This window comes from Lutzomyia longipalpis, chromosome 2 (genome assembly GCF_024334085.1).
Source record: "Lutzomyia longipalpis isolate SR_M1_2022 chromosome 2, ASM2433408v1".
In the NCBI taxonomy this organism is placed as follows: domain Eukaryota; kingdom Metazoa; phylum Arthropoda; class Insecta; order Diptera; family Psychodidae; genus Lutzomyia; species Lutzomyia longipalpis.
In genome coordinates this window covers 13,222,858-13,236,807 of record NC_074708.1, presented here as the reverse complement: position 1 = coordinate 13,236,807, position 13,950 = coordinate 13,222,858, and the positions used below count along the sequence as shown (strand labels likewise).

Here is a 13,950-nt window from a genome sequence, read left to right as displayed (position 1 = left end):
TATGCCATTTTCGTGCATTCAGAAAATTTTTGAGGGTAGTGTATTTTGCTTCGAGGTCTGCCTAAATTGATTGTCTTCATGATAATTCAAAGCTCCATGAAAGGATCCTTTTCAAATCAACCTAAAACCTATTTCTAAACCAACTTAAGGGGATGCCAAAGGGTTAACCATTTGAAATAAAAGACTTTGACTTTAGATGAAACTTTTCTTTTTTTTTTATCAATCACTACACGTTTATTTCGATTCTCACTGTAAATCCTCCTAAAATTTTTATTTAATTTCAATTTGTTTATATTTTTGTCTCCAAAAACTTTGATAAATTTTTCCGGCACTCGCACTAAAAATATATCCACTGTTTCTCCAAAAGAATTTTACTATTTTTTTTTTTTTACATATTGGTGGATGATTTTTTGGGGAAAATTTTTCTACTATTTTATATTAAAAAAAAAATAAAATAAAATAGGAGGAGCAAAATGTGAGGTGATGACGGGGGTTGGGAAGAAATAGAAAAATGAGCTATTTTGCGACAAAATTTAAATTTTACAAAGTTTCCCTTACAAAATATTGCTGGCTGATTTTTTTTTCTTTTTGTATCAAATTCGCAAATTTTCTTTCTTCTTCTTACTAAACTGCCAAAATGTGTCTCATTCACGCAAATGCACCTAATTTTCATTATTTTTTTTCTCTCTCAGTGAACATAAACATCTCATTATACTTAAAATTCTAATAAAAAACACCAATAATAATAAGTTTATTCATCAAGTATTCAATAAAAAAAAATTATTAATGATTCACACACTAAAATTCTTCTTTTTTTTATCATCTTTCACTCATTCAGCCATTCATCAAGATTTTTTTAATATTTTCTCTCTCTCTCTCTTAAAATCACTTTCTTCCCACCATCCCCCGCAAATAGGGTGGGGGTGGGTAAAGAAACATTTACACGCGGGAACATGAATCCTTTCTCTCAATAAATGAATTTAATGGAGGTTTCTTTCTTTCTTCATTTTTTTCTGTGAGCTGTGAGGAGTTGGGAAGTAATGGGTGGAACATGTATGTAATGTTTGTGGTGAAGTATGTATGTAATAAAAAAAAAAAACAAAGATAAAGAGAAAAGAATGAGGTCGTTTTTTTGTGAAAAAAAGAAAAGAAAAAAAAAACGAAAATGTAACTTAACGAATTTCCTAAACAGCCAGTTCTCATTGTGAAATAATTTTGCTTTTTAAATTTTTTTGCTTTGGGGCGATAAATGAATTTTTTCTTCCTTTTCTTCACCATTTTGTTAATTTTTAAATTAAATCTAGCGCTTTTTTCCACCTGTGTGTTGCACAATGGACTTCACAAGAACACCACATTGGAGCTAATCCAGCTGATGGAATTGACCTCATCAGGGGGGGAGCACTAGGAAACGACCATGTCATTGATTGAGGAGACCCCCGCAAAATTGGTTGCTTTCAGTAAATCATTGATATCACGGCGGAAGAGTGACAAATTTTGCGTGAATCTACGGAACAAAATACAACCAAGAAATCATCAAGAAGAATGTACATTTTCTTTTGCACATTTTGAAGCAATTAAAAAGAAAAAAAAAAGCTTTTCACTCCCACAGCTCATCGGTGGAATCTGAAATGAATTTCGACACGAACCTGTCGCGGTTTTTCGTGTGAAGATTCCTCTCGATGCCTTCCATCAAATTGTCAAACCACTGAGCCATCGTCTGTTGTCGCTCAAGTGGTTGGCTCCGGATTATATTATTCTTAATTTGCCTACAAAAATAAACACGAAAAGAAATCCATTAAAAAATCCTTCAAAACAGTCATTAAAAAAAATTTCCAAAAAACTCACCTGAAGTGATCTTCGTAGAGCAATATGAGACCAAGAAGGGGTCGTGACATTGAAAATTGATTCCTACAGTCCTCAAAGATTATAATGTTCATGAGGATTGAGAGGATATTCTGCAGGATCTCCGGATGAAGTTCATTCACCTTCAAGAATGTATCGTTCTGTGCAGCAACTTCACGGCGAATTTTCTTTCCTGGGAATGTTGAAACTGAAAGGAAAATATTAACAAATATCTGAAATTGAATTTTTTATTCCAATCGGGAGTTGATTCTGAAGAAAAAAAAATTTTTATAGCACCATGATGTGTCTTGGCTATGCGATTCAACAGAACTAACTTTCCACAAATGTGAAGACTTCAAATTATTATTAAAAAGAAGATTTAAAAATAAACCCATAACTCAAGAAGTGAAGGAAAAGTTAAACATATTTTAACAACTTAAAAATGATTTTTTATTGTATTTTTAGCTAAGGCACATTTTGTGCTATAAAAAGTTTTTACATTCTAGCTAATTATAATTTTTAAAAAATAATACAGAAATAAACCTTTAAATGAAAGAAATTGTATAGAGATCGGGAAGATTGCTTATTCTTTGATAAATTAATTTCTTTCCTTTGTTTTTGCACTAATATCACATTAAAAAATTTCAAATAAAACTCTATATGAAGGAATTTAATGAAAAATAGATTTTACACTCATTTATTATTTTTTTATATATAAATTAAGGAAATTAAAAAGGACTAAAATCTGATAAAAAACTTTATTTATTTCTTTAATTGTGATTTTAAAAGAAGATTCTTTTCCAGACCTTTTTTAAAGATCTTTCTGGCTATTTTCTAGAACAACAAATTCCTTTTTTTCTTTTATAAAACGACAAAAGAATGATTTAAAAATATTTACTGTTAGAAAAGAAAAAAAAATAAGAATAAATCCCATAATTACGCTTTTATAGCACAAAATGTGTCTCGACTATAAGGTCTGCAATGTCAGCCCCCAATAGCTTTAAAATGCTGAATTTAATAAATTCACCACCTCGAGTCTTTTCGAAAGATGAGGGCGCTATTGGTCAATTTTATAGCAACTGTGGGTGAACCATAAAATACTATTTTCAAAGCACACTTCAAAAGAAAAAAAGATTTTCAATAGAATTGATTCCAACACTGTTAAAAAAGGTTCAGTTAATTAAACGGAAAAAACTGTCAAATATCTTTCATAAATGCTAAAGTATACTTCTGTCAAAACTTTAGTCTTTTTGACTAATTCCATTAGTGGAATTATTTAACAATTCTATTCAGCGAAAGAGTATTTTAATGACTTCAAATAGTGAATGAATTTCGTGAAATGTAACCGAAATATTTCGGTCTTTTTTTTAAACAAATTTAGGTGGAATTCTGTTAAATTAATGGGCCTGGGGTGCAGTGGATAGAGCGCTTGAGTGCGCATCCAAAGGTCGCCGGTTCGAATACAGAACCCGGCAACGCGCCCCATCCGCCAACGTGCAATTAGATCACGTTGACCGGTTGGATCAGGAGATTGATACACTCCTATCCGTAAAATGGCCCACACGTGGTAGTATCTAGCAAGGCCGCCCACTACTTCTCCGCAAGGAGAACAACAACATCATACAGGGTGGCCGGCCCTGTTCCTATATGGGACGTAGCGCCAAAATATTTTTTATTTTTTCTGTTAAATTAACTGATTCAATCTTTTTCACTAAATTACTTTAACTCTTTTGATAATTTTAATTTGTTTTTTCCTGACACTGAATAACTCCTTTTATTTTGACTAATAAACTTCCGTTAAATTGACTGTTTTAATCTGTTATAGTACCTATCCTTTCACTGAATAACTTCAGCGATATTCACTGTTTCATTCAGTTATTTTCACCAATTAATTGCTGTTGTTTTGACTATTTGAATCGGCTTTCAATGAATTAATTCTGTCTATTTAGTTTTAAAAAAATCGGTTAAAGTAACTAATTTATTCTGTTAAAGAACCTTTACTCTCATAACTTCAATAATTTTAACCAAAATTTTTTTAAGGAATGCAACTTCAAAAATTTCCCTAATTTATGCTCTCATTTAAGCCTCCCAATTTGCCATAATTAACATTAATTTTGAACTAGTTCCCAAGAAACTTTCTGTGCAAGTTACTCAAGTAAATAAACCACAGAAAATGAAAACAAAAAATAAATAAATATTCTTCCTCACCTTTGTTTGCCATTTGCTTAAAAATGTACGAAACTATGTGATCCAATGTGGAGCAGCATCCTGTGCAAACCATCGTATCTATGCAATAAAAGGAACAAAGTAATAATTAATTCATCCCCTTTCTAAATAAAAAAGAAAATCATTCAATGGAAAATCTCCTCCCTGCAGGCATAAAAGAAAAACAAAGAAATGTAAAAAAAAAACATAAACTTTGGCTTTTCATTGTAAAATAAAACAATAACAGCAAAAAACAGACAAAAGGAAGCAAAAGGGATTTAAAAGCAAATGCGAGCAGAGGGATATTAACACAGTGGATGCTTTTTCTATGCAATAACAACACAGACACACATAAAGCTCAAAAACTAAAGAACTGCAAGTCAGTGCAACCCTCGAAGCGGAAAATTTTCATTTCCTTGTCAGGTGTTTTTTTTCTCTTCTAATATAAAAAAATAAAATAATAATTCCAGAATCTTCTGGGAATTTCTCTTTTTTTTCTTCTCTCTTTCAAGAAATTCCTCAGGATCGTCAGTGTGGTTGAACGGAACTGCAAAAAATCTCTTCATGCACGAGATTCTTTTTTTCTTTTACATAATTTTTGGGATTTGTTTTACTAAATGTTTTTTTTTGTCAATAATCCCAAATTCTTTATAAATAAAATAAAAACTAAATAATAAAACATTGTTGAATTGTATACAAAAAAAAATTAGTCAAATAAAACAGATAGATAGAAAGAAAAAATAAATAAAATAAAAATGATTAAGAGGATGTACAGCAGGATATTTTGTTGCTGATCTCTCTGTGCTTCGGGTTTGCAATCTGACCTGTAAAGTTAGAAGGAAATTTCATCGAACCTAGTGCCTTGAGCCCTTCGGCTATACTCTCGAGGAAGTAGAGGAAAACACGCGGCTCCAGTGTGGCCAGGAACGTTATGTGATCCTGAGCTAAGCACTCCAGTAGGACGTAGTAGGATTGACTCAACTTTGGGTATTCCTGTAAACACACAAAAAAAAAATAGAAAAAATCCTTCATTGCACAGAAAAATTAATTAATTTTTCCTTTCTCACCAGAAGATGATTGTGTGGGATTGAGAGAATCATCTCGACTGTTGTATTTAGAACATTGTCAAGGGTATCATCGCCGTAGAGCTTGAAAATCCCAAAATTGACATAATTGCCACAGAGAATTGACTTTAACATTAGAAAGCAAACAGACATCCCCTTCAAGCGCATTTGGTACTCTTGATTTTTATGTACTTCCAATGATAGAACGCGACTTCCTGCAAAAAAGCGAAATATAAAAAAAAATTACTCGTTAAAACCTCGAAGATGAAACAAAGGGATTTGTCAAAATTTAGAAAAAAATCGTTAAACAGTCGAAAAAAATGTCAAACGTAAAAAAATGTCAAATGTCAAAGGAAAAATCAAACGTAAAAATAAATGTCAAGGGAAATATCAAACGTCATAATAAATGCCAAACGTCAAAAGAGATATCAAGACACGTAAAAAATTAAACGTTAATAAAATGAGCCTCAAACATTAGAAAAGAGTCAAAGAAAAGAACCGAACTTAAAAAAAAAACTATCGTTAAATATTTAAAAAGAACCGGTTACAGTTAGAAAAGAAACGTCAAACATTAAAAATCATCAAACGTTAAAAGAACAGTGTCATAGAAAAAAATCCATAAGGTTTCGATAAAAAAAACATTAAAAATGTCAAAGTCTAAAGATAAAATGTCAAATGCCAAAAGAAATGTCAAACGTCAAAAAAGTCTCATTTTAAACGTTAAGCGTTAAAAAAGTCAAATTTTAAACGTCAAAGGTTAAAAAAGTCAAATTTTAAACGTCAAATGTCAAAAGAAAAGTCAAAAAATGGAGAAAAAATGTCAAACATCTACAGAAAATGCCAAAAATCAAACGTTAAAAAAGAAACATTAAATGTTAGAAAAGGGTCAAAGAAAAACTCTCAATAAACGATCCGTTAATGTTAAAAAAGAATCGTTAAAATTATAGAAATATCAAACAAGTCAATTTTTAATCGTCAAATGTTAAAACAGTCAAATTTTAAACGTCAAATGTCAAAAAACTTAAATTTTAAACGTCAAATGTCAAAAAAGTCAAATTTTAAACATCAAACGTCAAAAAAGTCAAATTTTAAACGTCAAATGTCAAAAGAAAAGTCAAACGTTAAAAAAGAAACATCAAATATTAGAAAAGGGTCAAAGAAAAACAATCAATGTTAATAAACAATCTGTTAATGTTAAAAAGAATTGTTAAAGTTGTATAAGAAATGTCAAACAAGTCAAAACATTAAAAAAAAGAATCAATCGTTAAAAATTCAAATCAAACGTTCAAAGAAAAATGTCAAATCGTCTCTAAATCTATTTTCAACGTCTTTAAAATAAAAAAAAAAGATCTCCAATAGAAATTCCAACTTACCGTATGTGCAGATGATTTTGGACGCCTCCCGGAACAGCAGTACCCCATTAGGACTAGAAACATCAAAATGCAGCCGCTGTGAACGATTGTGCACGAATTCCGCAAAGAGTTTGAGGATGGGCGTCGTAACGGTGGGATCGTGCCCCCACAGCTCAAGGGCACGAATGAGAATCGGCGTGTAGTCGGGGTAGATCCACTCAAAGAACATCATATAGGCAGACTTTGTACCGAGAACACACGCCAAACCACGAAGGTCACGCGATAGCCCAATAAGGGCCTTTTTTGCCTCCTCCGACGGATACCCATTATTTGCATCCATCAGCATTGCCCCAATGGATTCAAATTGATTCGTCATTGGCAACATAAATGTGTAGAAGCGCTCCTCATCGTCACCAAAGTCCACCATCAGGAGCCGCCCTAGCGATGAGTAGAACATACTTCGCATACGCATCTCTGATACTTCGCAATTTGTCCCCAGGAATTGGAAATGCTCGCTCTAAAAAAGGACAAACGCAAAAGAAGCGTAAAAGCTTTTGCTTAAGAAGAGGGTCCTAGCCTTTCCCTAACTTAGACGTCAAACAGGAGCAAGAAGCTTTGAGAAGCTAAAATCAAGGCTGTTCTCACTTATTCTTGTACTGAAATTAAGTTTTTTTTAAGATGTCGAAAAAGTAAAAGAAAAATAAAAAAAAAGATTAGACAATTTTCCAGCGACGTTTTGAACAATAAAAGATTGTCTTCAGGCTCAATTTCAATTACAGATCAGAGTAGAAATCAAATCTAACAAAATGATGTTATAGTTTCAGAGCCTGAAGAAGCTTGAAAATTTATCAAAACATCACTGGAAATTCTAAAGGCTAGAATTCTTTTTTTTTCATGTCCATTTCGACCAAGAAAGACGCCTTAAAGCTACTCAGGAATTGCAGGAAAACTAATTTATAGACTAGGATTAAACCAGAAAAATCATCATCAAGAATTTGTGAAAAAACTCTAGTTTTGACATTGAAGATTTAGTTCAAATTAATAATTTTAGCAATTCTTTGAATTCTTTTGAATAAAATCTCCTTCCTAAACCACAAATCTCATAAAGATCCTTAGAATTAATTTTAGAATTTAAATTTCTGGTTGTAATTGAGAAATTTGAAACATTTTGATGGTTTTTTCTGAATTAGAGAAAATCAGAATTTATCTAGATTTCTTTTCTGGCTAGAAAATGTTCTGTTAGGAACAGAAACTGATTTTTTTTGTTATCAGAAAATATTCTTTACGATCAGGAAACGTTTTTCTAGGATCAGGAAACGTTTTATAGGAGCAGACAATGTTCTCTTAGGATCAGAAAATATTCCTTCGCGGACCAGAACACATTTTTTAAGACAAGAAAACGGGTTTTTAAGTTCAGAAAGCGTTCTTTCAAAACTAGAAAATGTTCTTTTAGGATCAGAAAACGTTCTTTCAAGATATTTTTTCAAGGCCAGAAAATAATCTTTCAGGGCCAGAAAACGTTCTTTCACGATCAGTAAATAATCTTTCAGGATCAGAAAATGTTCTTTAAGGACCAGCAAATGTTCTTTAAGGACCAGAAAATGTTCTTTTAGGACCAGAAAATTTTTTTTCAGAGTCAGTGAATATTCAAGACTAGAAAACGTTTTCTTAGGACCAAAAAATATATTTTTTAGAACCAGAAAGCGTTCTTTCAAGACCAGAAAAATATTCTGTTAGGACCAGAATATATTTTTTTCAGGATCAGAAAATGTTCTTTCAATACTAGAAAATGTTCTTTCAGGATCAGAAAATGTTCTTTAAGAACCAGAAAATGTTCTTTCATGATCAAAAAATGTTCTTTTAGGGTCAGAAAATATTTTTTCAGAGTCAGTAAATAATCTTTAAGGACCAGAAAATGTTCTTTCATGATCAAAAAATGTTCTTTTAGGGTCAGTAAATAATCTTTCAGGACCAGAAAATGTTCTTTAAGGACCAGAAAATGTTCTTTAAGGACCAGAAAATGTTCTTTTAGGGTCAGAAAATGTTCTTTTAAGATCAGAAAATATTTTTTCAGAGTCAGTAAATAATCTTTAAGGACCAGAAAATGTTCTTTCAGTATCAAAAAATATTCTTTTAGGGTCAGTAAATAATCTTTCACGACCAGAAAATGTTCTTTAAGGACCAGAAAATGTTCTTTCAGGATCAGAAAATGTTCTTTCAAAACTAGAAAATGTTCTTTAAGGACCAGAAAACTTTCTTTTAGGATCAGAAAATATTTTTTGCAGATTCAGTAAATAATCTTTCAAAACCAGAAAATGTTCTTTTAGGATCAGGAAATAGTCTTTCAGGATTAGAAATCGTTCTTTTAGGATCAGAAAACGATTTTTTAGGGCCAGAAAACGGTTTTATAGAACTAGAAAATATTCCTTCTAGGACCAGAAAATATTCTTTCGTGATCAGATTATTCATTTAAGGACAAGAGAATGTTTTAAAGGGGCCGGAAAACATTCTCTTTCTTCCAAATCTCAAATCAATAGCATTTTTGGGGATAGAAAACTTTCATTTAGGGTCAGAAATTTTTCAAATATTTTCAAAATTTTTAAATAATCTCTTTAAAAAATAATTAATTGATTTAACTATAAAATAGGAATTTTAAAAAGGAATACTCACGGTGTGATTATTCAGCATAAATTGAATTTCATCTAATTTAACGAGCTTCCTCACACAGCTATAGCTAGATGAGAGATCATTGAGGAGATTAAGCGTTTTCTTAATAATCTGCTCAGACTCTCCCCAGAATTTGAGGTTCTTGATGATCTTCCTGTTGATGACACTGAGAAGCATTGGTTCATCATTCAAACCGAGCACTTCACTTAGGCGCTTGTAGACTTTGTGCATCTGCTCACTAATGTAGGTCTTCCGCACCTGCTCCAGAAAACTCATTATAGCCAATTCAAGCTTCACACAGCCAGCCTGCGGGAGGCGCTGATCTGTGAGATTCATCAGTTGCAACACACGAAATATCAATTCTCCATCCATCACGTCGTGTTCGTCATTCACGGAGAAGCTCACACGGGCCCCAATGACAGCCCCAATGATGTAAACGAGCCACGTTAGCTGCCCCTCCTGGATTGCCATGTCGATTTTATTGGGGTCCGGACACGTGAGTAGCTGCTGGTAGGCATTGGCAGTCTGATCGAAGAGCTGCACAAGGAGTGCGCAAGTCTTCTCGTATTCACATCGCTCAATGACTGAAAGTTGCTCCAGTTGCTGTTGCACCATACCCTGATCATCGAGAAGATCCTCCTGCCCCGTGCGAACGATCACAGCTACGGATTCGAGACGGGATGTGATGTAGGCTTTTGTGATTTCAGGGGTGTACGTGCCAAGAAGGTGGGGCTCCGAAGACTTAACAAATGGCACAGAAGCCACCATTTTCTGCCAGAGGGATAGCAAGTAGTGGACACTGTTGGGGGCAAATTGCCACATTTGCAGCGACTGAATGGTGAATTTGGCAATGAGTTCAATCGCCTCGGGGTAGCAGTCAACGGTGACAAGCTCCCCCAGCTGATAGTTGGACTTCAAGCGTGCCAGCAAACGACAAAATTCATGATAGTTCTCCGGATCGCTGAAACCCTTTGAATTCTCAAGGATATTCTTAACGCCCCGCACGAGAGCTGACAGGAACTTTGCGCGTTCGCTATTGCTGAAGAGCGACCGCCGAACTGAGGTGATCTGCACGAGGCACGACAGTGCCAGACTAGACAGGGAATTCGGTAGGATGTCATAGAGGTCAAAGAAGAGGTTCAGTGTGTTGAGATCGAGGAAAACGGGACGCCAGCTTGTTGGAATTTGTATCGTGGACAGCTCATCCGTCGATTCGTCCGTTGATGTACCAATGAAATCAAAACTCAGGCAATTGCGCGCTAGCCGCAGCACCTGAGTCATCAGGCCATTCTGGGCGTCATCCATGAAGTTGAGGTTCTTGTTGTTCTCACGCGCCGAACTCAGGAGGTTACAAGACAACAGGAAGATATCGTACAGCTGCGTATCCCGGAAGTTGCACGCAATCTTCCGGTGCTTTGTGAATGTGAGATTCGCATCCACCTCCACCATTGGGTTCATCTCACTCGTAAGCTGCGAGAGAATCTGCACGGCAATCATGCAGTGCTCAACGGAGCCCTGAAGGAAACTCTGTACATTCTGAACAATCTTCCGGAACACGTACTCATCCTTGTACGTGTCGAACCAGCTGTATTTGGTTATTTTCGCCAGTAGCGTCACCAGGGCCTGTATCACGAAGCTCTGGAGACTTGGGCGTGTAATAAAGTAGTTGAGCACGTAGTCCCGGATCTCGATACGCTGTTTATCGCAACAACAAAAAGAGAAAGGTTAGTTTTAAAGAGCTTCCGGAAGTTTGTAGTTATTCTTGGCACCTGTACAAGGGTGAGTCCTTGAATGTTGCGTGAGACGAGTTTTGTGAGCGTCGTGGCGGCCAGGAGTTGCGAATAGCCCGAATCTGCGCGGTGCAGGAGCAATTGGCACTGTGCCAGGGCATCCGGACTATCCTGAAATGCCACCAGAGTCTTTTCGGCCTCCGCACGACGTGCGTGGTCCGTCGACTCATACATCTCCTTACAAAGATGCTCTAGTTGTTGGATCTCCTGCAAATAAAATTCCCACAATTTTTTCAAATCTCTCCCACATCCCCAGCAACCCTTCAACCCCCTTCGGTGCCCCCCATGCAGCGCCAGAACCCCAAAAAGGGCCATAAAAGGGCACGAAGGGTCGTAAAAATTCAAACGCCCCAAAATGGTGCCGGAAAACAAAGCAAATCTGTCAAAGCCTCCTCCGTTGCCGCAGAGACCCCCAAAATCACCCCATGACCCACCCTGTTCCCCCCAGACTACCCCAGAACACCACATGGGCCCCAAAAAGACGAAAAATTGCGAAATATGCCGCATTTTGTGCGGCAAAGGAGAACAACAAACAGCACGCAATTCACAGTGGCGCTGCTTCGTGGAAAAGCCACCAAAAGGCAGCTTCCGGAGGGATATTTACCATATTTTCTGCCTCATCTACTGTCCACCGGATGTATGGGAGATACTGCGACTACGAGGTAATCCGCCTCGGCTATGCTTTCATGGAAAAAAACGGTGAAAACTTTGTTATTTTTCCTGTTCGCTCAAAAGAAAACTTTAACCCCACAACCGTTGCCGTCTGCAGGCTTTTTTAGCTCTGCTGAATTTCCCCTCCGTGACGTTTTAACACTTGCACGACTTTTTTTGCCAATTTCTCACAGGCTACTTAACCTCAAAAATGAAAAATATTGAAATTCATTTTTCTTTTATAGTTTATTTGATAGTTTTTAGTCTTAAACTGTTTAAGTAAAATTCTTCTACAATACTAAACCTAATAGAGAAAAGATTATCAACACTATGAGATAGATTCTGATATAAATTTCTTTTCTTTTCTTACAATTCGTCAGTTAAAAGATTTTTGAAATTCTGGGAAAAATCTTATAGAATTTTGACATTTTATTTCTTTCTTTAACCTCTAGGCCGCCAAGCGGGGTCGTTGAACGACCCCAGCCCTATATTTCGTGCTATAACTTAATAAATATAAAAGATACCATTCCCATCTTTTGGAAATAAGTTCTTTGGTTATCTGAGGAGGTTGTGTAAAAATTTCAGCTCAATCCGTCCACCACAAGAAAAGTTATTAAGGAAAATGTAGAAGAAGGGATTTCAAAAATTGGTGTAACGGCCATGCTGCGGAAAATTTCTTAGAATGAAGTTAGTCACATCATAAATCATATGGTTGAAGGGGGTTGAAGGGTTGTGTTTACTTTTTCACTTTACCTTCTCAGTGTCAGAATTATCGCGAATAAGTAACATAAACATCATAAAACATAATTAGAAGCATATAAATGTGCAAAACAAGAAAGAATATTCGAGAAATATTGCCATTTATCACGGTGCGGGAAGTGAGGGGAATGTGGGGAAGTAGTGAAAAAAAATAGCAGTTGCGGTCAACTTCGTGGCAAATTTCTCACGAAGAAAGTGTGAAAAATGAGTGAAAAATGTTTTTCCCTAATATCTTCTTCTGCGTGTTTCCGGGTGGCGAATTTGTGATGCAAGGGGCAAGAGGACTATATAAGGAGTCTAAAGGTAGTGACCCGACAGTTCCCGGTTTTATAGTTTATGAGAAAATCGACTTCCTTCTTGGGGTCGTTCAACGACCCCACCTTGGCGCTCTAAGGAAGCTCCAAGGTCTTGGCGGCCAGCAGGTTAATCAGATATCTGAAGGAAAATTACTTTTCAAGAACTTCAGAGATCTTTTTCACTACTTTCCTAAACAACAAATTTTTTGTTTTGCTTTTCTAAATCGATAATAAAAGGGTTTAAAAACATCAATTATCAAAATTTTACAGCAAATTCAGAAAAGTTAAAAAAAAATTTTTTTTTTTGGGAAAATCTATCTCGCTATATATAACGTTGGGCTTGAGAAGGTCTTTCTCTTGGAAATGAACGAATTAGAAAAACAGTCTTTCTTAATACACAGAATAACCGTTTAAAATTGTATGTTTAATCACCCTTACAAATGATTCAAAATTAGAAGAAAAAAACGTGAAAAAGAAATAAAAAATAACTTTTCATCATTGTCTGCGGGTTTAATTTAGTACGTTAAGTTACCTAAAGCTGTATTAATTTTAGGTTTTTAGGAAAGCGACCACATGGCATCAGTTTACACACACCACATACCTATACACAGACAATGCAAAAATAATCACAAATCCTGCTGCAAGTAGGTAGATGTTCAGGTAGATCAATAGATCAAACTTTGTATTAGTAAATCAATCATTTAAGAAAGAACGGTGAAAGTATCAGGACGTATTCTGAGAGAAAGTGAAAAAAATAAAATCTACGAAGTGTGCAAAAGATTTTTTAAAAGATAGTAACAACAAGGAACAAATGGGAAGGACAAAAATCAGTGAAAAATAATAGAAAGCAAAGAAATAGAACCTACAAATTACAGAAACGCAAGTAACAGACACTTTTGTTGATATCGTCTCCATTTGGACAAGAAAAAATCATTCAACATTGACGTAAAAGAGTTGAGCTGAAAAACAAGAATCATGGGAAATCATGCAGTGCTATCTCGCAAAAATACAACAAAAAGCTCCCCGGATAAACGGAAGCGTTCTCCTGAAAATTCACCAAGAAGCCCAGTTTCAAGTTCTCGCAAGCGTCCACAAGTCAAGAAGTGTCATGGCTGCCGTTTTATTCGAGACCTTCTTCAAGGAGTTCATGAACTATCCTGTACTTATTGTATCTTGATGAATAAAGATAATAAATAACATACTCAAAATATCTTAATTTTCTTTAAAAAAAAAATTGATAATAAGTACGCAAGTGGCCTACTTACATAATTTTTCTACATTTTTTGCTGATTTGTAATTCTTGAGAACATTAAACGTTCTTGAA

The 13,950-nt window shown here is 35.0% G+C and overlaps 1 protein-coding gene across 2 annotated transcripts; it reads right to left on the bottom strand.

The window, feature by feature from the left end:
• Window positions 1-517: 517 nt before the first annotated feature.
• LOC129790666 (ran-binding protein 16) lies at window positions 518-11,713 on the bottom strand. Of its 2 annotated transcripts, none has more exons than XM_055828291.1 (10): window positions 11,525-11,713; window positions 10,900-11,127; window positions 9,134-10,825; window positions 6,485-6,980; window positions 5,115-5,326; window positions 4,872-5,040; window positions 4,051-4,128; window positions 1,846-2,050; window positions 1,647-1,766; window positions 518-1,504 (listed from the first exon to the last, which is right to left on the bottom strand). In XM_055828291.1, exons 1-10 carry the CDS (start codon window positions 11,525-11,527, stop codon window positions 1,402-1,404), a joined length of 3,306 nt encoding a protein of 1,101 aa, XP_055684266.1. In that variant the 5' UTR covers window positions 11,528-11,713; the 3' UTR covers window positions 518-1,401. The 2 variants fall into 2 exon arrangements, with proteins under 2 accessions (XP_055684266.1, XP_055684267.1); XM_055828292.1 differs by having other exon boundaries at window positions 4,902-5,040.
• Between the last annotated feature and the right edge of the window lie 2,237 nt (window positions 11,714-13,950).